The following is a 24601-nucleotide window of genomic DNA, read 5'->3' as shown; positions in this document are numbered from 1 at the left end:
AACACAGGTGGGAAAAATGGCTACCTAAATATGATCCCCAATTAGAGGCAACGATTACCAGCTGCCTCTAATTGGGAACCATACAAAACACCAACATAGAAATATTGAGCTAGAACACCCCCTAGTCACATCCTGACCTACTACACCATAGAGAACCAAGGGATCTCTATGGTCAGGGCATGACACAGTATTCTTACAAAGAGTGTTAATGTTTTTGGAACTGGAGATGTGAGGCATTGCTAGGGGATGTCTTTCCTGTAAAGCAGTGTTGAAAAAATAATAATAAAAGGGATGCATTTGGCAGATAAGCACATTTTTCTCCAGGCTGATTTCCATGCAACAGAGGAAAGTCATGGGCCAGACTGCTTAAATTACACATAAACAAGTTAACTCCCACACACTGGTTTTGGATGATCTGACTCCATACCAAAATCTAAACTCATAGTTGAAGACACATTGATACAATGAAATACAGTGACATAAGTGAGTAGATTATGTTTTTATTATCAATGCATCCCTTTAATAAGACTGATTCTAATGGCCTATATAAAATGCCAAAAACATACATGGTTCTGTACAAGGAAAACCACAAATTGGGGGGGACGACACAGACTTATACACATCTTCTTGTTTTCACTTGAGGAAAAATATAAATAACACTTCTCTTATCGTTGTCTCTCTGTTCCTAAACGGTCCAGGTACATAAAGGCTTTGTTTTCACATCCCCATACAGTGCTTTATCAACACAAGTCCACTTCAAATCATTCAAATGTAGACAAAAGTTAAATATTTAAGTTACTACTTCCTGTTGTTTCAAACAATTGCTAGATAACAAATAATTCTTGGCTTTTCAGTTTAGCTTTTTGGTCCCCAACAGAAAGTAGTACAATTATGTTCCCAAATAATTGACCTTTTTCAATATATATCTGAAACATCAGTATTATGTTCAAATGTGTCTAACTATGAAATGTACTGTAGACTTGACAAAAAAAAACATTTTACCACTATTTAGAATTTCGTTGCAGTTCGTTGAAAAGGTGAACTGAGGCCTCTTAGAATGCAAACATGCAAAATAAGGTTATATGAAGGTATAGTTGAGTGGAAACTTTTCAACATTACGCATTTATACAGAAAAATATTTTCTGTAGTAATTGCATACTTAGTTAAATGTTGATTGCTAAGTGCAATTGCAGTGCACCCCAATCCTCTTTTCACCAGTCCATTTAGCTAACCAATTCATCACTTAACCAAGGCCATTTTCAACAGTAGGCCTAAACACTTCCATTGTCATAATAGTCATATGTGCATGTTGTTGAAGGATTCAGTGCAGCAAGTACCATCTTCAGTCGAAGTGAATCATGTTGGAAAGGACCACACAATGGTAGCCACCACTTCTTTAAAACAGTAATGAAACAATGAGTCAACAGCTAAACAAAATTCAAACAAAAGATGAAATATATCAAACCAGTTAATAACCTATACATGTACATTTGGACTCACAATTAACAGGCATCTTGCATAGCAAAAACCCCCAGTACAATGACTGTTTTAAACCGTCATTTTACAAACATGTAGCTAGATTTCGACCCGGAAGTGGCTGAGTTTTCCAATTAAATGAGTGTTCTTATTGGACCTGAGCTCCACTTCAAAACGTTTACTCCAGTTTCATTATTCCCCAGTTTTACCAGATTAAGAACAAGCAGACAGTGACTCCCAAGGACACTGTCTAAGGAACAGCAACTAACACAGTACTGAGAAATGGAAACTGACAGGAATGGCTTCTGACTGTGGAATGGCAACTGACAGAAATGAATGGAAACTGGCGGGAATGGCAACTGACAGGAATGAATGAAAACTGGCGGGAATGAATGGAAACTGGCGGGAATGGCTACTGAATGACTGTGGAATGAAGCAGCAACTCTACATTGCCATCAAATAGGGACTGTTTTCATGAACCATGTTCTAAAGAAATTTATGACAGAAAGGGTAGCAATCATACATGTCTTCCTCCACTTTAATGAGAACCAAATCTCTTGTTTCAACCCTGCACTTTTACTTTAGGGTTGAAATTTCTAGGTCGTAAACAAAAATAAATGCAGCCGTAGTTTCAAACATCAGTTGAGTAACTGACCGTTAATAACGCCTCTGTGCTGAAACACACAGACGTTCAATGGCAATGATTTGGTAGATTTCACTCCTACATGTAGTTGTTCAGTTCTTAATATAAATGCTTAAAAACACAGACAAACAAAATCCTAAACAAAACAACAAAACACAATCCAGCAAAGGGAAGGAGGAACATTTCCTCTTTAGCACGTCAACAAATAAGAGAGACAACCACCAAACTGCATCAGTGACTGATGATCGTTTGGCTGACCTGTATCTGCCGTCATTAAATAGAGCAATACCAAAAGTATTTTCATCACTATTCTCCTTCACTGTTCTTTGTTCAGGTGCAGTGATTTTCACAATGGCATGGTCCTCTCTCCAGATGCAGAGGTTTTAGTGTTATGCAGAGGAACCCTACTCTTAGTGTTTTAGTCAAAGTCAATGGATCCACTTTGGGAGAAGCCGAGCTAAAAACAACATGCTGTGGTATTTCACACCAGTGGTTGGGATGCAGTCATATATTTTTTTTAAACTGAGGAAACCCTCAGGAATGATGGACCGTTTTAAGTCATTTGGATTTGATTGTGATCCAAGCTCAGTTTGTGATGAATTTCCCAAAATGAGCTCTGTTAAAAACGCTCACAGCTGGCTGCCATCATTTGATCAGATAAAAAAAACGGAATATTTGTTCATCCAGCGTTATCATCCATCATATCTCAAACTTAGTCAATAGGAAGAACATATTTCTTCCCTCCTTCTCCATATTTTCATCTTTGTTCAAATCCCAGGAGGACATACAGTGAGTGCACTCTGGTATGGAGAGGTAAGGGAGGATGTGGGGGCGAAAGGTGACTCAGACCCTACAGAGCTGTGGTTGGTAGTGACTCAAGGGTTTGTGGTTAAGGGGTTAGGGTTGTCTCACACGTCAGGGGTGGGGGTTGACTGAAGTTTGAGGGCTACAAAGTCCAAGGTTCAGGGGGGTGTGGGTTGAGGGTTAACTGAAGATTCAGGGGGGTTGAGGTTTGAGGGTTAAATGAAGGTTCTGGGGGGTGGGGGTTGAGGTTGAGGTTTGAGGGTTAACTGAAGGTTCCGGGGGTGGGGGTTGAGGTTTGAGGGTTAACTGAAGGTTCCCGGGGTTGAGGTTTGAGGGTTAACTGAAGGTTCCGGAGGTGGAGGTTGAGGTTTGAGGGTTAACTGAAGGTTCCGGGGGTTGAGGTTTAACTGAAGGTTCCGGGGGTGGGGGTTGACGTTTGAGGGATAACTGAAGGTTCCGGGGGTGGGGGTTGAGGTTTGAGGGTTAAATGAAGGTTCCGGGGGTGGGGGTTGACGTTTGAGGGATAACTGAAGGTTCCGGGGGTGGAGGTTGAGGTTTGAGGGTTAACTGAAGGTTCCGGGGGTTGAGGTTTAACTGAAGGTTCCGGGGGTGGGGGTTGAGGTTTGAGGGTTAGCTGAAGGTTCCGGGGGTGGGGTGTGATTCATGCTTTAGGGGTTGTGGTTGACTGGAAGATCAGTAGTGGTGACTCAGGGTTTGACAGGCTGTGAGACAGAAGGAAAGGGCAGTAGGGTTGACTCAGGGCTCAGCGGGAGGGTCGGCCGGTCCATTCTTTGGGGGCTTGGAGAGGATGGCCTCTGCCTCTTCGTACATCTGAGGAAGAGACAGAAGTGAATAGAAGAACAGCCAACATGAAATGTTTATTATTTTTGAATGTGTGTGTTGTTTACCGGAATGAATGGCACGTCTTGAAAGAGCTCCTGGATGAAGCGGCGTGCGGACAGACGGAACATGCAGTGGGCAAGCAGGTAAGACACCTCAGAATAGAGACAGATGTCATCGAATGCATAGGGGAACTTCTCCTTGATCCTGTCAAGACAACAGACACAGCCAGGGATATCAACCTCGGTTTGAGTGTGTGTGTGTGTGTGTGTGTGTGTGTGTGTGTGTGTGTGTGTGTGTGTGTGTGTGTGTGTGTGTGTGTGTGTGTGTCTTACGTTAGCAGGTTAGTCTCGTGGCCTTTGATCCCCACTGAGGAGCTGAGGTTGACCACGAGACGCAGGACCTCCTTCCTGAGGAGAACCCTGCCGGCCGGAGATTCCTCTGGGATGGACTTCACTCCTGAGGGGGGAGATAGACCGCAGAGAGCCAGTAGGTTTAGTCCATCCATCTTCAACAACAAAAGAAAACCCTTCGCTTGGACAAAAGCATGATATGAGAGAAAACAAAAACATGACATTTACCCAAAATCAGTTCAGTGCTGCGGGTGCTTCCTGGGGAGCCCTGAGACACAGCATCACTGCACCCGGACACCCCTGACAGTTTGGTTTGGCCCATGACCTCCAGGTGGTTCTGCACAGGCGGACCGCACCATTCTGAGAAAGGGGGTTCCTCTGTCAAGTCTGATGGAGAAACGTGAGTTTACGTTGTTTATCTATCGGTTGCTGATGCTAATAATATAAACATACAAGGAAGTACAAGGATGCAAACGGCACAAATTGATAAACAGCATAATGTCCTGTTTTGTGTTTGTATCTGCCGCTGACCTGGGCTGCTATTGGAAGCGCTGAAGCCGAGCACAGAGAGCCCAGTGCAGTAGAGGCAGTTGTCATCATTGTGTTCTTGTAAACCAGTCTCCTCTGAGCCCAGCAACTTCTGCTGCTCCGCCCGGCTCACCCCCATCAGCTCTGTGATGCTCAGCTGGGAGCGAAGCACTGCATGCCTGGAGTGAGGGCTGGGGCCTGGGAGAAGGGGCACATATCCACATGATCATGCATTTCCCCGCTTTTTATTCAAGCCTGTTGGTCCTGAGTGGGCCTCCTTTATCAGTAGCAAAGCCATCATTCCTCCTGTGCTAAACTCAGTGTTATACAACTCCTTACTGAAGAAAACAGATTGTGTTGGCCCCGGGCTGTTTCTTACCATCTGAGTCTCCAGAGAAGAATTTGGCAGATCTGTCCTCAGAGGGAGGGCTGGTCCTTTTCAGGAAATATGGTGTTTCTTTTATCTAGGAACAAAACACTCACAACTTTATCCAAATATTAACATGGAGTTATGACACAAGTTTAAATAGAGGTCTTAAATAGATTGGTAAACAAACTCAATTTCTTGTAAAATATCTAGAGTAGAAGTAAAATAAAAGGATAGATAAGGGATGAGAGGGTTCAGAGAGAGGGGTCATACGATGGTCAGTACCTGGAACATGTTGTTAATGTCCACAGGCAGCGCCAGGCCGATGAAGTCATCAGAGCTGCCGTAGGTGGCGCTGGACACCATGGATCTCACTGAGGAGGACCGCTGCAGAGTGTTCTGGCTGATGGGGCTCAGCAGATCCTCCTTGTCCAGGGAGGCAAAACTCAGAGCCTTCAGGAACCTGGAGATAAAATAAACATTCAGTGAGTTAGGAGGCAGGAAAGGTCTACCTGCTCATCTTACACCTCATTCCAAAATCATATTAGTTTGTAGGCCAAACCATTCTGACACTACAGATGTTTTCGTGAGAATACCAATTTTCCGGTGTCTCGTGGTCTGATAATCACCGCTGTAGCTCAGCAACCTTCCACCGCTATGCACTAGGCTGACATAGGAAGATGCAGTGGATTGAGACACAGCCCGTGCAAAAACCAAATACACTATACATTCAAAATGATGTGGACACCCCTTCAAATTATTGGATTCAGCCGTTTCAGCCAGACCTGTTGCTGAGGTGTATAAAACCGAGCACACAGCCATACAATCTCCATAGACAAATATTGGCAGTATAATGGCCCGTACTGAAGAGCTCAGTGACATTCAACATGGCACTGTCATTGGTTGCCACTTTCCAACAAGTCAGTTTATCAAATTTCTACCCTGCTAGAGCTGTCCAGGTAAACTATAAGTGCTGTTGAAGTGGAAGCGTTTAGGAGCAACAAAGGCTCAACCATGAAGTGGTAGGCCATACAAGCTCACAGACCGGAACCGCCGAGTGCTGAAGCGCGTAAAAATCGTCTGTCCTCGGTTGCAACACTCACTACCGAGTTCCAAACTGCCTCTGGAAGCAACGTCAGCACAATAACTGTTCGTCGGGAGCTTCATGAAATGGATTTCCATTGCCGAGCAGACGCACACAAGCCTAAGATCACCATGCGCAATGCCAAGTGTCGGCTGGAGTGGTGTAAAGCTCGCCGCCATTGGACTGGAGCAGTGGAAGTGCGTTCTCTGGAGCGATGAATCACGATTCACCATCTGGAAGTCCGACGGACCAATCTGGATTTGGCAGATGCCAGGAAAACACTACCTGCCGAATGCACAGTGCCAACTGTAAAGTTTGGTGGAGGAGGAATAATAGTCTGGGGCTGTTTTTCATGGTTCGGGCTAGGCCCCTTAGTTCCAGTGAAAAAAAAGGGAAATCTTAACGCTACAGCCTACAATGACATTCTATACAATTCTTTGTGGCAACAGTTTGGGGAAGGCCCTTTCCTGTTTCAGGAAAACAACACTCAATATTTCAGGAAATTACAGAAGCAAAACCTAATTCAAGCCAGAGCAGAGGTCAAACTCAGTTGATCTTGTCATCAAAGAATGAGAAGCCTCTAAAGAGAAAGAGGAGCAACAAGAGGAAGTAAGAGAAAGGGCAACTGAAGATCTGAGAAAGAGGGAGGGGGGAATATTCAGAGAAGTAGTAGTCAGTAGTAGTCATGGGAGATTCTAGGAAAGGAGTTCTTAAGGGAGTGTGCGTGTGGACAAGTACGAGTCAAGGGGGACTGAGTGAGTGTGTATGTGTGTATGTGTATGTGTGTGTGTGTTACCGCCGTGGGGTGAGTCTGGAATCCAGGCTGCCTGTCTTCATGGTGATGGTATCAGTGAAGAGCACGTCTTTGGCTGGGGAGGCCAGAGCCTCGCTGTGGGACAGGGACGAGTGGATCCTCTGCTGCTGCAGCCTCTTCAGAGTAGCGTAGCCCAGCGCATCACGCTGACTGGCGTACGTGTCACAGGAAGTGGCGTACTTCAGCGTGGCGTAGCCCAGCGCGTCGCGGGAGTTTGAGTACATGAGGCTGCAGTCCGTCAGGCCGCTCAGGGTGGTCAACGAAGGTGACTTGAGGGACTGGGCGCGGCGGGGGAGGGTGTGGGAGGAGCCGGGGGGCACCAGGGAGGCAGAGCTAGATTTGGACAGGGAGGAGAGGTGGGCAGTGTGGGGCTGGGGGGTGAGGGAGGTCAGGGTCTGGATGGTCTGGGCGCTGATCACACTGTTGAGGCTGACACCGTCCGTGTCGATGGTGGAGGGCAGGGTCTCCCTGGAGGGGCTGGAGCTCATAGAGCTGATGCCGCTGGTGGTTGTGTCCGTGTTGAAGCTCTGACTGCGCGATTTAAACTGAGCCCCCCCGCCCCCTCCGGACGGGCCATCCCCGGCCAGGCGTTCCCGGCTAGTCTGCTCTCTCTGGTTCTCCCCCACCCCTGACCCTCCTACCCCCACTGACCGGCCTGGCAGCCTCCCCTCCCCATCTCCTTCACCGAAGCTGGGGGTGCTGCCCTGGTTTTCAGAGGTCTTGCTGCCCAGGTTGGCAGAGGGGCTTTTGGGCAGGTGGCCGTCATTATAGATTGGGAAGACATCTGAAGATCCAAAGGTATAGCTGGGTTCAGTGACGGTGCGTTTGCGCCCCTGTTCCACTTCCATCCCTCCTCCGTGGTCCCTGGTGGTGCCCTTGGGGTCGCTGGTGCTGCGCAGCATCTTCCCGGAGAGCGACAGAGAGTGGAGGAGGCGGTTGCGGAAGTGGCTGGAAGCCAGGAGGGTGAAGGGGCTGCGGTCCTTGTACTTGGGTCTCATGTACATGGGAGGATCGTCCGACAGGTCACAGTTCTCCAGCCGCTCATCGTCCATGATGTACATACCTGGAAATGACCACTCAAGGTTAACTCTTAGGAGTATGGAGTAAACATTTGGCGATACTGTACAGGTTAAAAATAAATTAATACCAGTACTATGATTACAGACTTACTGGGCTGAGACTTACTGGGCTGAGACTTACTGGGCTGAGACTTACTGGGCTGAGACTTACTGGGCTGTGTGGAGTCACTCTCACTGTTGTGTCTAGAGCTGGTGGAGTCAGAGGCGAGGCTGAGGGTGGAGGGGACAGAGGACAGCAGGCTGGGCGGGTTGGGGGGGGGCTCCATGTCGTCTGGGACAACGGGCCACAGCGTCCGCCGGCTGTGTCTTACAGCGTCCCAGCCGTGCTGCTTCAGCATGTCACAGCCCTGACGTGTCTTTGAGATCAGCCCCAACACGTACAGACACGTCCTACACAGAGACAGCAGACAAACATTATAGAGAGATCCTGGACAGAGATATAGTACTCTTTTGGGACAGTACAAGCATGCTGCTTCGTCAGAAGCACCTTGAATATTGGAGTTGCAAATATCAATGTGTCTTACCCCCTGATGGAGAGAACCTCACAGTGCTGGGCCAGAACCACTATGTCAGGGATCACCCCCTCCTCCTGTAAGAGGTTCAACCCCCAGTTTGATGACCCTATGTTACCCTGGAAACAAACAGTTTAACAACATTAATACTCATGTTATTATGTAAACGATGTGTGAATCTTATCAATAATTGGCACATAACTGTGGAACTCTGATGATGACAACAGATGTGGTAGTTAGTCATTCTCCATTATTAAACTGGGTGGTTCCAGCCCTGAATGCAGATTGGCTGACAGCCGTGGTATATGAGAGAGTATAGCATGGGTATAACAAAACACTTGTTTTTATTGCTTTAATTACTTTAGTAACCAGTTTATAATAGCAATAAGGCACGTTAGGGGTTTGTGGTATATGGCCAATATACCATGGCTAATGGCTGTATACAGGCACTCCGCGATGCGTCGTGCATAAGAACAGCCCTTAGCCGTGGTATATTGGCCATATACCACACCCCCTCGGGCCTTATTGCTTAATTATACTGACCAAGGCCCAAAGTGCTGCCTTTAGCTGTTTGATGCCCTCCCACTTGTCCAGCATTGGGGAACGGACAGTGTAGCTTAGGTCAGGAACCACATTCTGAAGAGAAAGATGAAAAGGGTTTAACTTCTTATGGCTGGGGGGCAGTATTGAGTAGCTTGGATGAATAAGGTGCCCAGAGTAAACTGCCTGCTACTCAGGCCCAGAAGCTAAGATATGCATATTATTAGTAGATTTGGATAGAAAACTCTCTGAAGTTTCTGAAACTGTTTGAATGATGTCTGTGAGTATAACAGAACTCATATGGCAGGCAAAAACCCGAGAAAAAATCCAACCAGGAAGTGGGAAATCTGAGGTTTGTAGGTTTTCAAGTCTTTGCCTATCCAATATACAGTGTAAATTTGTTTCAGGCTTCTACTGTGAAGGGGGAGAGAATAAGACCTGTTTGAGTCAGGTGTCTGGCAGAATGCCATGAGTCAGGTGCGCGCCCGTGAGCGTTAGCTGCGTTCCTTTTCCTTTCTAAAGACAAAGGAATTGTCCGGTTGAATCATTATTTAAGATTTATGTTAAAAACATCCTAAAGATTGATTCTATACATCGTTTGACATGTTTCTACGAACTGTAATATAACTTCTTTGACTTTTCGTCTGGACTAAGTGTCTGCGCCTCTTGAATTTGGATTTGTGAACTAAATGCGCGAACAAAAAGGAGGTATTTGGACATAAATGGACTTTATCGAACAAAACAAACATTTATTGTGGAACTGGGATTCCTGGGAGTGCATTCCGATGAAGATCATCAAAGGTAAGTGAATATTTATAATGCTATTTCTGACTTCTGTTGACTCTACAACATGGTGGGTATCTGTATGGCTTGTTTTGGTGCCTGAGCGCTGATTACTCAGATTATTACATGGTGTGCTTTTTCCTTAAAGCTTTTTTGAAATATGACACAGCGGTTGCATTAAGGAGAAGTATATCTTTAAACGCATTATGCTTGTAATTGCTACTCGACTAGTGTAATAGTGAATGGTTCAAGTAGATGCAGTTACCTGGACTTCCAGTAGATGGCAGCCTGTCTTATCATGGACAAGCTGGCCATACAGATGAACAGGAAGATAAACATTTGGCCTCTGTAACCTTTGGTTGCTTCGGCGTACATAGTTGTCTCCATCGACAGGTTTGCGGTACGTGGTGAGAGCCTCGTTAAGCTGCTCCTCTATCATGTCCACATACTTCAGGTTATAGTCCTGCAAAACACAATGATGTAAAAATTTGTTTTCTATGTTTTCATGTGACAGCGAAAAGATGCAAATCATCATTTATGGCATTGTTGGTTGAGTATAAATGTACCTTCTGCCATTTTTCTAGCTGCTTGGTGACGTAACCCCTCTCACTTAGGTAGGAGAAGCCTTTTGGAATGGACAAGAACCTGGAGATAAGAATCACAGCGGTCAGAGCCAAAGGGACCTAATACAGAAAAGCAAACAATAGCTCAGTTTTCTCCCAGCAGCTTACCGTAGCAGCAGCAGGACACCCTTGTCCCCCAGGTGTGTGAGAGCTGGCTTCATCTGGATCAGAGCATGGAGGTTTGCCTAGAGGGAAAAAAAACACCAGAGGGACATGTCAGCTAATATACTTCTGGAGTCAAAAGCTGCTGGACTAAACTAAAGTACAAGACTGTAAGGTATAACAGTGCCCAGGAAACAGCACATAGCAAGGCACCACAACAGACACTCAGGCCCCTCATCCCTGACCTTGTCCTCACAGGCCTCGTCCAGTATGTCCAACGCCTCCATGGAAATGGTCTTGTTGCGGTCGTGGAGCTGGGTGACCAGCAGCTCGATGCCCCAGTTACTGAAGAACTCCACATTGGCACGAAGCAACACCCGCAGGTGTTTAGTGGCATACAACCTGCAGTTCTGTGGCACACCAACAGAGGGCGGAAGAGGACAGGCTGTCATTCAAAAACACTAACATATGCTCCACTGAAAACACAACAAACCAAATTGCTCATAATGTTGCTTTCCAAACACCTGTGCAAGCTACTCCGACCACCTCTAGGAAACCAAGATGTATCAATTAATGTTTTAATTCCATCTGGGTGTTTTCTGTGTTAGTGGTGGGGTTCTTACGTCAGTGGCAGCAGTGAGGATCTTGGACAGAATGACCCTGGACAGCCCATCACGGCTGTAGTCCAGTATGGAGACAGTGAGTTTCAGCAGGTGGTCCTGATTTTTCAGAGTACAGATGTTCAACAGGCTAGTAGGAGAGCACAGGATACAGAGAATCAATGTACTGCTCCATACACACTCCAACACAATGACTTGAGTGAAGATGAAGTGAGTGTGAAAGAGGACAAAGGAAACTCTGCAGCAGCTTAAAAAGGCATCTTTAAATGGGACAGTTTCCAAGATATTAGGGATCTCCCAAGAGGTACGATCAGAGTACATGTTTGGAAAAACAGACTAGTGGACGGTGAGAGACTGACCACTGGAAGACACTGCACTTCTCCAGCATCTTGACACCGTGCGGGTGTGAGGAAAGAGTGCCAAGGAACAGGAAGTAGTGCTGGCTGAGAGTGGTGAGCAACCCGTTGCTCTGGAGACCGCGGTCAGGCTTGAGCCCAGAGGAAGAGGAGAGCCATTGGACTATGTCCTTCACCAGGTCCTCCAGGTATGCCTGCCCATCCTGACACACAGACAGGGGTAATGTTTAGGTAATGTTGGACATTGATAGAGAGGTCACGTGAAGTCATGTAACTCAATATTTGATTATCAATGGAGTTCCAATATAAAGTTATTTAACTTTGTGTACTTATCATTAATAGGTCTGGATGGTGCAATTCTCGTCCGCTGTGTGTAAATATCAGTAGTCTATTCAAATTTTGCCTCATAGTAAACCCTCTCACCTCCTCAGACTCCAGGAGGAACTCGATGAACTGACATCCCACCACAGTGAGCTGCCTGGCCTTACTGTGGTCCAGCTCCAGGCTGGCGTACAGCTTACTGCTGGGCTTATAGAAGAATAGCAGCCTGCGTACAAACCTGCAGAAACAGAACCCGGTGTCAGACAGAGAGAGAGAGCCCGGTGTCAGACAGAGAGAGAACATTTGGTTTGCTACAGTTACAAACAGGAGGTGAAATAAGTGGTTATCAAATCAAATCAAATTTTATTAGTCACATACACATGGTTAGCAGATGTTAATGCGAGTGTAGCGAAATGCTTGTGCTTCTAGTTCCGACAATGCAGTAATAACCAACAAGTAATCTAACCTAACAATTCCACAACTACTACCTTATACACACAAGTGTAAAGGGATAAAGAATATGTACATAAAGATATATGAATGAGTGGTGGTACAGAACGGCATAGGCAAGATGCAGTAGATGGTATAGAGTACGGTATATACATATGAGATGAGTACTGTAGGGCATATAAACATAAAGTGGCATAGTTTAAAGTGGCTAGTGGTACATGTATTACATAAAGATGGCAAGATGCAGTAGATGATATAGAGTACAGTATATACATATGAGATGGGTAATGTAGGGTATGTAAACATTATATTAAGTGGCATTGTTTAAAGTGGCTAGTGGTACATTTTTACATAATTTCCATCAATTCCCATTTTTAAAGTGGCTGGAGTTGAGTCAGTATGTTGGCAGCGGCCGCTAAATGTTAGTGGTGGCTGTTTAACAGTCTGATGGCCTTGAGATAGAAGCTGTTTTTCAGTCTCTCGGTCCCTGCTTTGATGCACCTGTACTGACCTCGCCTTCTGGATGATAGCGGGGTGAACAGGCAGTGGCTTGGGTGGTTGTTGTCCTTGATGATCTTTATGGCCTTCCTGTGACATCGGGTGGTGTAGGTGTCCTGGAGGGCAGGTAGTTTGCCCCCGGTGATGCGTTCTGCAGACCTCACTACCCTCTGGAGAGCCTTACGGTTGTGGGCGGAGCAGTTGCCGTACCAGGCGGTGATACAGCCCGACAGGATGCTCTCGATTGTGCATCTGTAGAAGTTTGTGAGTGCTTTTGGTGACAAGCCGAATTTCTTCAGCCTCCTGAGGTTGAAGAGGCGCTGCTGCGCCTTCTTCACAACGCTGTCTGTGTGGGTGGACCAATTCAGTTTGTCCGTGATGTGTACACCGAGGAACTTAAAACTTTCCACCTTCTCCACTACTGACCCGTCGATGTGGATAGGGGGGTGCTCCCTCTGCTGTTTCCTGAAGTCCACAATCATCTCCTTTGTTTTGTTGACGTTGAGTGTGAGGTTATTTTCCTGACACCACACTCCGAGGGCCCTCACCTCCTCCCTGTAGGCCGTCTCGTCGTTGTTGGTAATCAAGCCTACCACTGTAGTGTCATCCGCAAACTTGATGATTGAGTTGGAGGCGTGCATGGCCACGCAGTCGTGGGTGAACAGGGAGTACAGGAGAGGGCTCAGAACGCACCCTTGTGGGGCCCCAGTGTTGAGGATCAGCGGGGTGGAGATGTTGTTACCTACCCTCACCACCTGGGGGCGGCCCGTCAGGAAGTCCAGGACCCAGTTGCACAGGGCGGGGTCGAGACCCAGGGTCTCGAGCTTGATGACGAGTTTGGAGGGTACTATGGTGTTAAATGCTGAGCTGTAATCGATGAACAGCATTCTCACATGGGTATTCCTCTTGTCCAGATGGGTTAGGGCAGTGTGCAGTGTGGTTGCGATTGCGTCGTCTGTGGACCTATTGGGTCGGTAAGCAAATTGTAGTGGGTCTAGGGTGTCCGGTAGGGTGGAGGTGATATGGTCCTTGACTAGTCTCTCAAAGCACTTCATGATGACGGAAGTGAGTGCTACGGGGCGGTAGTCGTTTAGCTCAGTTACCTTAGCTTTCTTGGGAACAGGAACAATGGTGGCCCTCTTGAAGCATGTGGGAACAGCAGACTGGGATAAGGATTGATTGAATATGTCCGTAAACACACCAGCCAGCTGGTCTGCGCATGCTCTGAGGACGCGGCTGGGAATGCCGTCTGGGCCTGCAGCCTTGCGAGGGTTAACACGTTTAAATGTTTTACTCACCTCGGCTGCAGTGAAGGAGAGCCCGCAGGTTTTGGTAGGGGGCCGTGTCAGTGGCACTGTATTGTCCTCAAAGCGGGCAAAAAAGTTGTTTAGCCTGTCTGGGAGCAAGACATCCTGGTCCGCGACGGGGCTGGTTTTCTTTTTGTAATCCGTGATTGACTGTAGACCCTGCCACATACCTCTTGTGTCTGAGCTGTTGAATTGCGACTCGATTTTGTCTCTGTACTGGGACTTAGCCTGTTTGATTGCCTTGCGGAGAGAATAGCTACACTGTTTGTATTCGGTCATGCTTCCGGTCACCTTGCCCTGGTTAAAAGCAGTGGTTCGCGCTTTCAGTTTCACGCGAATGCTGCCGTCAATCCACGGTTTCTGGTTTGGGAATGTTTTAATCGTTGCTGTGGGTACGACATCGTCAATGCACTTCCTAATGAACTCGCTCACCGAATCAGCATATTCGTCAATATTGTTGTTGGACGCAATGCGGAACATATTCCAATCCGCGTGATCGAAGCAGTCTTGAAGCGTGGAATCAGATTGGTCGGACCAGCGTTGAACAGACCTGAGCGCGGGAGCTTGTTGTTTTAGTTTCTGTTTGTAGGCTGGAATCAACAAAATGGAGTCGTGGTCAGCTTTTCCGAAAGGGGGGCGGGGGAGGGCCTTATATGCGTCGCGGAAATTAGTATAACAATGATCTAGGGTTTTTCCAGCCCTGGTAGCACAATCGATATGCTGATAGAATTTAGGGAGTTTTGTTTTTAGATTAGCCTTGTTAAAATCCCCAGCTACGATGAATGCAGCCTCAGGGTGTGTGGTTTCCAGTTTACAAAGAGTCAGATAAAGTTCGTTCAGGGCCATCGATGTGTCTGCTTGGGGGGGAATACAGTGGGGAGAACAAGTATTTGATACACTGCCGATTTTGCAGGTTTTCCTACTTACAAAGCATGTAGAGGTCTGTAATTTTTATCATAGGTACACTTCAACTGTGAGAGACGGAATCTAAAACAAAAATCCAGAAAATCACATTGTATGATTTTTAAGTAATTAATTTGCATTTTATTGCATGACATAAGTATTTGATCACCTACCAACCAGTAAGAATTCCGGCTCTCACAGACCTGTTAGTTTTTCTTTAAGAAGCCCTCCTGTTCTCCACTCATTACCTGTATTAACTGCACCTGTTTGAACTCGTTACCTGTATAAAAGACACCTGTCCACACACTCAATCAAACAGACTCCAACCTCTCCACAATGGCCAAGACCAGAGAGCTGTGTAAGGACATCAGGGATAAATTGTAGACCTGTACAAGGCTGGGATGGGCTACAGGACAATAGCCAAGCAGCTTGGTGAGAAGGCAACAACTGTTGGCACAATTATTAGAAAATGGAAGAAGTTCAAGATGACGGTCAATCACCCTCGGTCTGGGGCTCCATGCAAGATCTCACCTCGTGGGGCATCAATGATCATGAGGAATGTGAGGGATCAGCCCAGAACTACACGGCAGGACCTGGTCAATGACCTGAAGAGAGCTGGGACCACAGTCTCAAAGAAAACCATTAGTAACACACTACGCCGTCATGGATTAAAATCCTGCAGCGCACGCAAGGTCCCCCTGCTCAAGCCAGCGCATGTCCAGGCCCGTCTGAAGTTTGCCAATGACCATCTGGATGATCCAGAGGAGGAATGGGAGAAGGTCATGTGGTCTGATGAGACAAAAATAGAGCTTTTTGCTCTAAACTCCACTCGCCGTGTTTGGAGGAATAGAAGGATGAGTACAACCCCAAGAACACCATCCCAACCGTGAAGCGTGGAGGTGGAAACATCATTCTTTGGGGATGCTTTTCTGCAAAGGGGACAGGACGACTGCACCGTATTGAAGGGAGGATGGATGGGGCCATGTATCGCGAGATCTTGACCAACAACCTCCTTCCCCCAGTAAGAGCATTGAAGATGGGTCGTGGCTGGGTCTTCCAGCATGACAACGACCCGAAACACACAGCCAGGGCAACTAAGGAGTGGCTCCGTAAGAAGCATCTCAAGGTCCTGGAGTGGCCTAGCCAGTCTCCAGACCTGAACCCAATAGAAAATCTTTGGAGGGAGCCGAAAGTCCGTATTGCCCAGCGACAGCCCCGAAACCTGAAGGATCTGGAGAAGGTCTGTATGGAGGAGTGGGCCAAAATCCCTGCTGCAGTGTGTGCAAACCTGGTCAAGAACTACAGGAAACGTATGATCTCTGTAATTGCAAACTAAGGTTTCTGTACCAAATATTCAGTTCTGCTTTTCTGATGTATCAAATACTTATGTCATGCAATAAAATGCAAATTAATTAATTAAAAATCATACAATGTGATTTTCTGGATTTTTATTTTAGATTCCTTCTCTCACAGTTGAAGTGTACGTATGATAAAAATTACAGACCTCTACATGCTTTGTAAGTAGGAAAACCTGCAAAATTGTCAGTGTATCAAATACTTGTTCTCCCCACTGTATATACGGCTGTGATTATGATCGAAGAGAATTCCCTTGGTAGATAATGCGGTCGACATTTGATTGTGAGGAGTTCTAGATCAGGTGAACAGAATGACTTGAGTTCCTGTGTGTTGTTATGATGATCACACCACGTCTCGTTAATCATAAGGCATACCCCCCCGCCCCTCTTCTTACCAGAAAGATGTTTGTTTCTGTCGGCGCGATGCATGAAGAAACCAGCTGGCTGCACCGACTCCGTTAGCGTCTCTTGAGTTAGCCATGTTTCCGTGAAGCAGAGCACGTTGCAATCCCTGATGTCTCTCTGGAATGCTACCCGTGCTCGGATTTCATCAACCTTATTGTCAAGAGACTGGACATATTATAATGGTACTTACCTGTGCATTTGTTCATCTTTATTGCTCCGCAGGTTAACGTTTGGCCACTACAGATGGGGAAAAGGAAACATTAAAAAACAAACATAATTTGAACAAAGGACAGTATTGTAAAAGATACTGACTGGAATAAGTATTTATTGCAGTCTTAGTCCACTCACCTTCAATACTGTTGCAATGAGAACCCAGTTCCAGTCCAGGTTCTCTTTGTGGTTGAGGATGTGGCTGTCTCTCAGGTTCATCATAAGAGCATCCTCAGTGTCCTTCAATGCAAACAAGGACAGCATTACAAATACCACTCCAAGAAATCCAAGAAGCTTGTGTTGCAACACAGGGGCATGGTTTGATATGTACCTTAATGACAAAGATATCTCTCTGTGGTCTAAAGTGCTGATCTCTACAGTAGTGAGAAGCCTTCGATTTGCGGATGATGTGGTCCAGGTACAGGCTGTTGGGTTTGGGTCCTCTCTTCTTCTTCTCGTGGAAACGTTTCAGGTAGTTGACCGCTGCACTCGCCCGTCTGAAAAATTATGAAAACAGCTGTTGTGTCCGTGTTAATAATATGAAACTCTCTTGTAGCACATGCATTGGATGTACAAAACATTAGGAACACCTTCCTAATTTGAGTTGCATGGACTCTACAAGGGGTCGAAAGCATTCCACAGGGATGCTGGCCCATGTTGACCACAATGCTTCCCACGGTTGTGTCAAGTTGGCTGGATGTCCTTTGGGTGGTGGACCATTCTTGATACACACGGGGAACTGTTGAGAGTGAAAAACCCAGCAACATTTAAGTTGTTGACACACTCAAAGCCACTTAAATATTTTGTCTTGCCCAGTCACCCTCTGAATGGCACACATACACAAGCCATGTCTCAATTGTCTTAAGGCTTAAAAATCTTTCTTTAACTTGTCTGCTCCCCTTCATCTACACTGATTGAAGTGGATTTAACAAGTGACATCAATAAGGGATCATAGCTTTCACTTGGATTCACCTGGTCAGTCTATCTCATGGAAAGAGCAGCTGTTCATAATGTTTTGTACACTCAGTGTATATTGTTAAATGAGGATTAGGTTAGAGAGTTATGTAACTAGTAATACAGTATTTTCTCCTGTCTGCAAGAGAGTCAATTTCTCACAATGGTCCCTGTCTATAGTGACCCCAAGAAATGTCCTCAGTACTCTATGGTAGGTAGCTGTCACTCACAGTCTCTTCTCCTGGGCGATGTCGAAGGAGGCAGCCTTGTTGATGAGTGTGGGCAGACAGTGCAGGTGGTGGCTATGGGAGTGGGGGAGGATGGTGTTGGCCTGGGAGGGAAACAGAAATAAACAGTTACAACAACAACAATGGGGACCATGCAAAACGAATTCAAAACTGGGACCCTAAAAACGTGTCAAAAACTCCTAGAGCATTTCCTCCTCTGGTCCAGTTCGCTGACCTCACAAAATGTTAACAGCTGAGCAAACAGGGAGTTGAGTTACCATGTGAAGCAGTTCTCCCAGTAGAATGGTGGCTCGCACAGAGATGGGGTCATCAGTGCTTGTGATAACCTCAACGAGACCCTGTTGAGAGGTACACAGGCTTTACACGACAGACAATAGCGGTTTGTGTGTGGGATCTTTAGGTACCAATAGACAGATATGCAACTGCCATTATTGGTTGAATATAGACAAACTTATCGATCCTGATATTGATGACCATACCTCAAGAAGGCCACTCTTGATGAAGGCAGACAGTACCAACGCCAGGTAATTATCCATTAAGTCAGGCCTAAGAGCAGTAAGAGAACAAATGGAGTTTATGCAGATAATGTTTTCCTCAATCATGAGTTAAAGAGTTCAAATAAGTGATGGTTCTTACCTTGATCGAGCTCGATGTGGAAGGATAACTTTTGCTTCAGAAGCCACAAAGCCATCTGATAACCTCCAATTGTCTTGGAACCTGCTAGGGTCTACAGGAGGAATATAGACAAGTATACTTTGTTACCTAATAATACATGGTACATGAGATATATGATAAGAAAATAATGGCTCTTAACTTGAATAAAGACACAAAAAGTGACATTGTACCCACCCACACTGATAAGTGCTTCAATAAAGTCTGCAGTCACAACTGGCACGGGGAGCCGAAATATATCATATATCACCTCTAATAAGCCTTTCTGTGGGAGGTCGAAAGGAACCAGGTTTACACACATTAATAGAGACTTCATTCATTTTATAACATTTTGATGAGAAGACAGAAAATAATGAGTTTTAGGGGTGTGCCCTACATCATTCTTACATTACACTGAGTAACATTGTTATATATGTTATTGAGCACAACCATAAAGTAATCTTGAGGTAAACTGGAGGACACTGCATTCTCCTTCACCTCAGTTGTCAGGTGCTGATAATGTTTATTTGATGCTATACTTACCCTTACTTCCATATTTGGTATACAGAGCAGGCCAATAAGAGACTGGATTCCAGAGTTGCCTGACTTGCACAGGTTAATGATGCCTGGAGTGAGATGTAGACAGTAGGGTCAGATAGGAACATGTTCATCCTGTTTATACCACACCACTAATATCACATAAGAGCTATCAAGGTATATACACACACTCAAACTCAGATATCATTGAATATGAAGGGGTAAAGTTTACCTGACCAGGAGCGAAAGGAAGCAACTATGGACATTTTACTAGCCAGGAAACGAGCCTCCCTGTCTTCCCTGGGGTGGACATCAAAATGCATGATTAAAATCTCCCAAATTATTGAAACAGTCAATACAACACTCCATAAAATACACTGCATAGGACATAATTAAATATACTGCACAGGACATAATTAAATATACTGCACAAATATATTGCACTATCATGCACACTGACTTGAGCTGCCCCTCTGCCGTGTCTGCATTGTGTCTGTAGTGGAAGTCAGTGTAAGGGGCCAGGATTTGCTGGAAGAGAAACAGAAAAAGAAGAACAATCTCATTCAATGAGGAAATAATCCAATTCATCAAATTCCTGTTAATGAATGCTGCTCTTTGTGTGCGAGAGTGTATGTGTGTTGTCAGTACCTCGAGCTCCACATCCGAGTGCACATACTGGCGTGTGTGTGGGTGGTTGAGGAGGTGTAGGATGGTAGTGATGAGTGCCTCGTTGATGCGGCTCAGCTGACAGTCGATCACGTTCTTCAGAATGGTGCTGAGACCACGCCTCTGGGCCACCACCACAGGGTTCTTCACAGCTGCAGAACAAAGGAACCACACAGGGTTTAACCATAACACCACCTATAGTATAGATAAGTGTGTGTGTTTGCTCTTCTAACCTACCAAGTTCACAGATGATGGCGATACAGGCACGAACCATGCGGTCTCGCTCCTGTAGCCCATCGTTGCCCACGGCAATGAGGGAGTTGGTGACAGATGAGGGGAAGAGCAGTGCATTCACAGTGATCATCTGTAGAGGGACAGCAGAGAGGGGACAGATCAATGTCTCACACTCATCTCACATAGTAGTACTCGGGTGATAGAGGGATGTTTATGTTTATCAGATAGACATCTAACTGGTCACATCTCTACATATTACTGAACGGTACATTACGAATTAAATCAATTTAGTTAGGGAGAGGCTGGGCTGTCTCACCTTTCGCACCAGCCTGAGAGCCTGTGTCCTCTCCACCTCATTGCTTTGCTGGATGTCTATGCACCTGGAGAGGAAAATACACAATTAGTGGTTGAAAGGTTAAGTGGGCTCAACATTGGCATAAGACACACACACAGCATATATGTAGCACTCACCTGGCGATCAGGTAGTCCACCTGAAGACGGAGGACCTTCTGGAGAATAGTGCTGTCTCTGACCAGGTAGCGTAGAGCCCTCAGCCCTGCAGCTCGCACTTCCTTAGCCTCGTTCAACAGCGCTAACCGGAGACTAGAACAGGGGAAGAACGGAAAGTGGAGAGAGAGAGAGAAAGACAGAAAGAGGTAGAGACAGAGAGAAAAGTTGAATGAGGAACAATGAATCTGCATTTTAAATCATGGTATAGTAGAAACATCCCAAAATCAACCCAGAGAAACAGCTAGTACTGTACATATAGCACTGGTGAAGATTCATTTCTCAAAAGACTCACCAAATGATGATCTCTTCATGTGTAAACCCAAGCTTCTCTTCTGAGTGGCCTACCTTGCAGAGAAGCTGTGACAGATGGAGAAAAACTAACTGATAAGAACACATCCAAACACAAATAATCAAACATTACATCCAGTTAAAGGGATTATTTGGGATTTTGGGAATGAGGACTCGTGGATACCATCTTCAGGTCTATGTGTCCAGTATGAAGGAAGTTAGAGGTAGTTTCACAAGCCAATACTAACTAGAGTTAACACAATGACTGGAAGTCTATGGGCATCTGAATGGCATGCTAGCAGATACCATAGACTTCCAGTCATTTCGCTAATGCTAGTTAGCAGTTGAGCTAGGACTCGTTAGTAACTTCCTTCAAACTTCACGTAAACATATAAACATGGTATCTGTGAGTTCATCTTACTCTGGGGAAGTAGATAAAGGGACTCATTGCCAAAATCCTAAAGTATCCCTTTGCAGTCTTTCCAACACTCAGTCCTTGGGACCCCAAGGTGTGCACGTTTTGGTTTTTGCCCTAGCACTACACAGCTGATAAAAATAATCAAAAATTAATGATGAGATTATTATTTGAATCAGCTGTGTAGTACTAGGGCAACAACCAAAACGTGACCACTTGGGGTCCCCAGGACTGAGTTTGGGAAACACTGCTTTAATGGTCTGCTGAGATGTTGCCCCACAAACCTTTATGAAGTTGTTCAGGTGACCGAGTTTGCGCATGTTGGAGACTCCTTGTTGCTTGGCAACATTCTGTAGAATTTCCCGAAGGTTGTCTGAAGGATCTGAAATGATACATCAAGGTCAATAAGTGGTCAGTACGTTTATTCACCTGGCTCAACTCTGTTCCAATACATTCCTGTAACAAAACACACAGTGTTCAGGTGAGATGAGCATGACAACGCCTCATTAGTGAATGTGACCAGCAATAAACTGGAAACAGAAACACATTTGGGATCAGGGCACACCGAAATAAAAAGGTAGCCCCACCGAAAGAAGAGTTTGTAATGACACACGACTGTAAAGTCTAGTGTGAATAAAAGTACCCATAGGTTCTATATACATGGTAGGATGTTATTTGTAGGTCCCTGTCATGATTCAACAAATTGTACCATGTTGTTATTTCAACACTACTTGGGATAAATGCAAAACATGTGTTTGAGGCACAGGGTTTAATCAAATCTATTCAACTAAAATTCAGAATGTTAGCACTGTAGTTTGTCTGTTTGAAAACAACCATGCCATGTTTATTCTATCCTGAAGTAAACAATTATTCAGACTGAGGGTAGCAATAGACAAATTAGAGCTATAAATGATTAAAACATTACAATTCTTCAATGGTCAGAATGTATTATTCTATGCTTCAGACAAGTGACTTCAACTTTGGAGCATGAAGTGAATTAGTGTAAAGTGTCCCTGAGGAAATATAGGCTATCACAGGGACAGTGTATTTCTGTAAAAAGGACAGTTACATTTTCTCCCATGATGTAAAAACAGAAACACTGCATAAAGGTCCTTAGCATTTGGATCATGATGATAAGGTAGGACAGTCCTAACTGCTGGTATTAAGCTTCAATACAAGGCATGGGCCTATTCTACAAAAATCAATGAACGGACTGGGACATTTCTCAAGTTGAAAACCAGTGGCATTGAATTAGCGTTGAATTGTAGCTATACAAGCCATATTCAGTAAGGTAGAAACAATGAATGACATTAGCTAGAATCCTATCTATTTCGCTATCACTGTTAGCTATTACTGCAAATCAGATGCATCAAAACAACAATGTGATGATAATGTTATGAATTACTGCTAGCTATGCTAACTAGCTAAATGTAAATAAAGGGGAAAGAAACCCTGTTAGTAACAAGGATGTTGTATGCAGATACATTAGGATGTTCGGCCATTTATTAACTAGCTAGCAGCATTTTAATAATAGGATAGCTATCTACGATTCAATAAATGGGATGCTGACTATCCAATTTCCAATCTGATTCACCCACCTCTGGAAAGATCGAGTGGTACATTTTCCTCCCCACTGTCATTCCGACCTGTCAAAGCAAAGCAAGCACAACAACCAATAAAGGTTAGCAAGGAGACCACAACTAACAGGCACAATGAAAGTTCAGCTTTATGTTTTGGAGGGTTGCTAATCTCTGGTCCAGATTGCAATATCTCTTGTCTCACCTCGCATCCGAATGCTTCGGCTCGGACGGCCTCGGATGCTGACCGCCATCTTTCCAGAATCATTCAGCACTAACCGGATCGGAATCAACAGGGATTATCGCGAGAAATCCCGCACTCATTGCCTCTCCGCCCAACCACAGTTGTCTCATGAAAGAAAAACTATTTTTGCAGCAAATATATACATCTATGTGTTTTGCATCTGTGCTCTCTGTCTGCACCTTGCAATCCAGACATTTCGTGTATTCATTATTTGAGGACAGTGTGGATTTATGACAGCCGGAATTCGGCAAATTTTTCTTGTGTTTCTGTCTGGCCTGTAATTCTCTGAAATTTCTTGTATGATTTTGGTACCTGGAAATGTGTCTCCTGTCCTATGTACAGCCAAAGACGCAAGTTTACATTTGGAAGTTGTTAGGAGTACTTCCCTACTTCCACACTGTGATGCGACGTTGCGCCACTGAGGTATATTAACCATAGACTTAGATAGATATCGCATCATTGTATATGCCCCATTATGGTGACTGTAAGAGCAGGGCAGTGCAATCTCCATTTTGAAGTAATACATTTTTCTTATTCTACTACTTTTCTTATTTTTATCTCTTACTTTTATGTATTTTCTTAAAACTGCATTGTTGGTTAAGGACTTGTAAGTAAGCATTTCACTGTAAGGTGTTGTATTCGTTGTATTCGTTACATGTGACAAATACAATTTTATTTTATTGATTTACCATTCTTAACTTTATTAATTAAGTTACATATGAAGGGAGTTTGAATGCTAAGATTGCTTTGTAAATAAATAAAAGAGAATGCAGCTGTCTTTTTACAGACAGAGAGGTCCATCCCACATTTTTATACGGACTACAATAATGAGTCATAAAGTTGTCCGCTGTGATAAAACGTCGTTGCTTGTTCTGCCCACTATACTTAATTTGCTCCCATTGGAAACGATGCCAATGAGATATCTTGGGTTAGTTAACAGTATCTTCGCTAAAAATGTGCATTCTGCCACTAGTGTTGCCAACCAGATTTTCAGTGAGAATCAGTGGTGTATTTTGCCTAACAGTTTACCCACCTTTGAGGAAAAAAATATTGAAAGAATAGGAGCGTTTTTTTCACCGTGACCGGCGATCAGAATTTAGCGACCAATTGTTTTACCACTACATCACTGATGAGAATTCATATTGTATTTTTGATTTGTCGCTAGATTACAATTTGCCGTTGCTGGGATGATGTCACCTTACCAATTTTCCTTGCTGCGGCACAGCTACGGTACCTGACACAGATTCTCAAATCAAAAGCTAATCTAATCATGTTTTATTTGTCACATGCGCCAAAAGAACAGG

General features: G+C 44.9%; 1 protein-coding gene across 3 annotated transcripts; it reads right to left on the bottom strand.

Moving 5' to 3' along the window:
* Positions 1-484: 484 nt before the first annotated feature.
* Positions 485-23670, bottom strand: LOC139536822 (rapamycin-insensitive companion of mTOR-like). Of its 3 annotated transcripts, none has more exons than XM_071337474.1 (37): positions 23259-23670; positions 23075-23122; positions 21761-21858; positions 21066-21130; positions 20735-20866; positions 20580-20643; positions 20267-20393; positions 20012-20181; positions 19824-19891; positions 19596-19663; positions 19370-19452; positions 19025-19112; positions 18812-18902; positions 18655-18721; positions 18433-18513; positions 18158-18258; positions 17305-17470; positions 17112-17213; positions 16954-17000; positions 11948-12083; positions 11528-11727; positions 11172-11298; positions 10794-10958; positions 10555-10631; positions 10390-10468; positions 10089-10286; positions 9044-9136; positions 8513-8619; positions 8125-8378; positions 6892-7972; positions 5297-5474; positions 5024-5108; positions 4648-4842; positions 4345-4476; positions 4099-4222; positions 3832-3970; positions 485-3754 (listed from the first exon to the last, which is right to left on the bottom strand). In XM_071337474.1, exons 1-37 carry the CDS (start codon positions 23305-23307, stop codon positions 3680-3682), a joined length of 5160 nt encoding a protein of 1719 aa, XP_071193575.1. In that variant the 5' UTR covers positions 23308-23670; the 3' UTR covers positions 485-3679. The 3 variants fall into 3 exon arrangements, with proteins under 3 accessions (XP_071193575.1, XP_071193558.1, XP_071193568.1); XM_071337457.1 differs by having other exon boundaries at positions 4345-4503; positions 23259-23669; XM_071337467.1 differs by having other exon boundaries at positions 4345-4503; positions 8140-8378; positions 23259-23668.
* Positions 23671-24601: the final 931 nt, after the last annotated feature.

The sequence above is a fragment of the Salvelinus alpinus genome, chromosome 1 (assembly GCF_045679555.1).
Source record: "Salvelinus alpinus chromosome 1, SLU_Salpinus.1, whole genome shotgun sequence".
Taxonomy (NCBI): domain Eukaryota; kingdom Metazoa; phylum Chordata; class Actinopteri; order Salmoniformes; family Salmonidae; genus Salvelinus; species Salvelinus alpinus.
This window is presented reverse-complemented; position numbering and strand designations above follow the sequence as displayed.

What these genes read in the sequence shown, in the direction of transcription:
- LOC139536822 (XM_071337457.1), bottom strand. Translation starts at nt 23,307, where the DNA reads ATGGCGGTCAGCATCCGAGGCCGTCCGAGCCGAAGCATTCGGATGCGA. An exon ending in TCCTCCTGGAGTCTGAGGAG is followed by an intron (nt 11,728 to 11,947) that starts GTGAGAGGGTTT and finishes TCTGTGTGTCAG; the next exon opens with GATGGGCAGGCATACCTGGA. An exon ending in TCCAGACTCACCCCACGGCG is followed by an intron (nt 5,475 to 6,891) that starts GTAACACACACA and finishes TTTTATCTCCAG; the next exon opens with GTTCCTGAAGGCTCTGAGTT.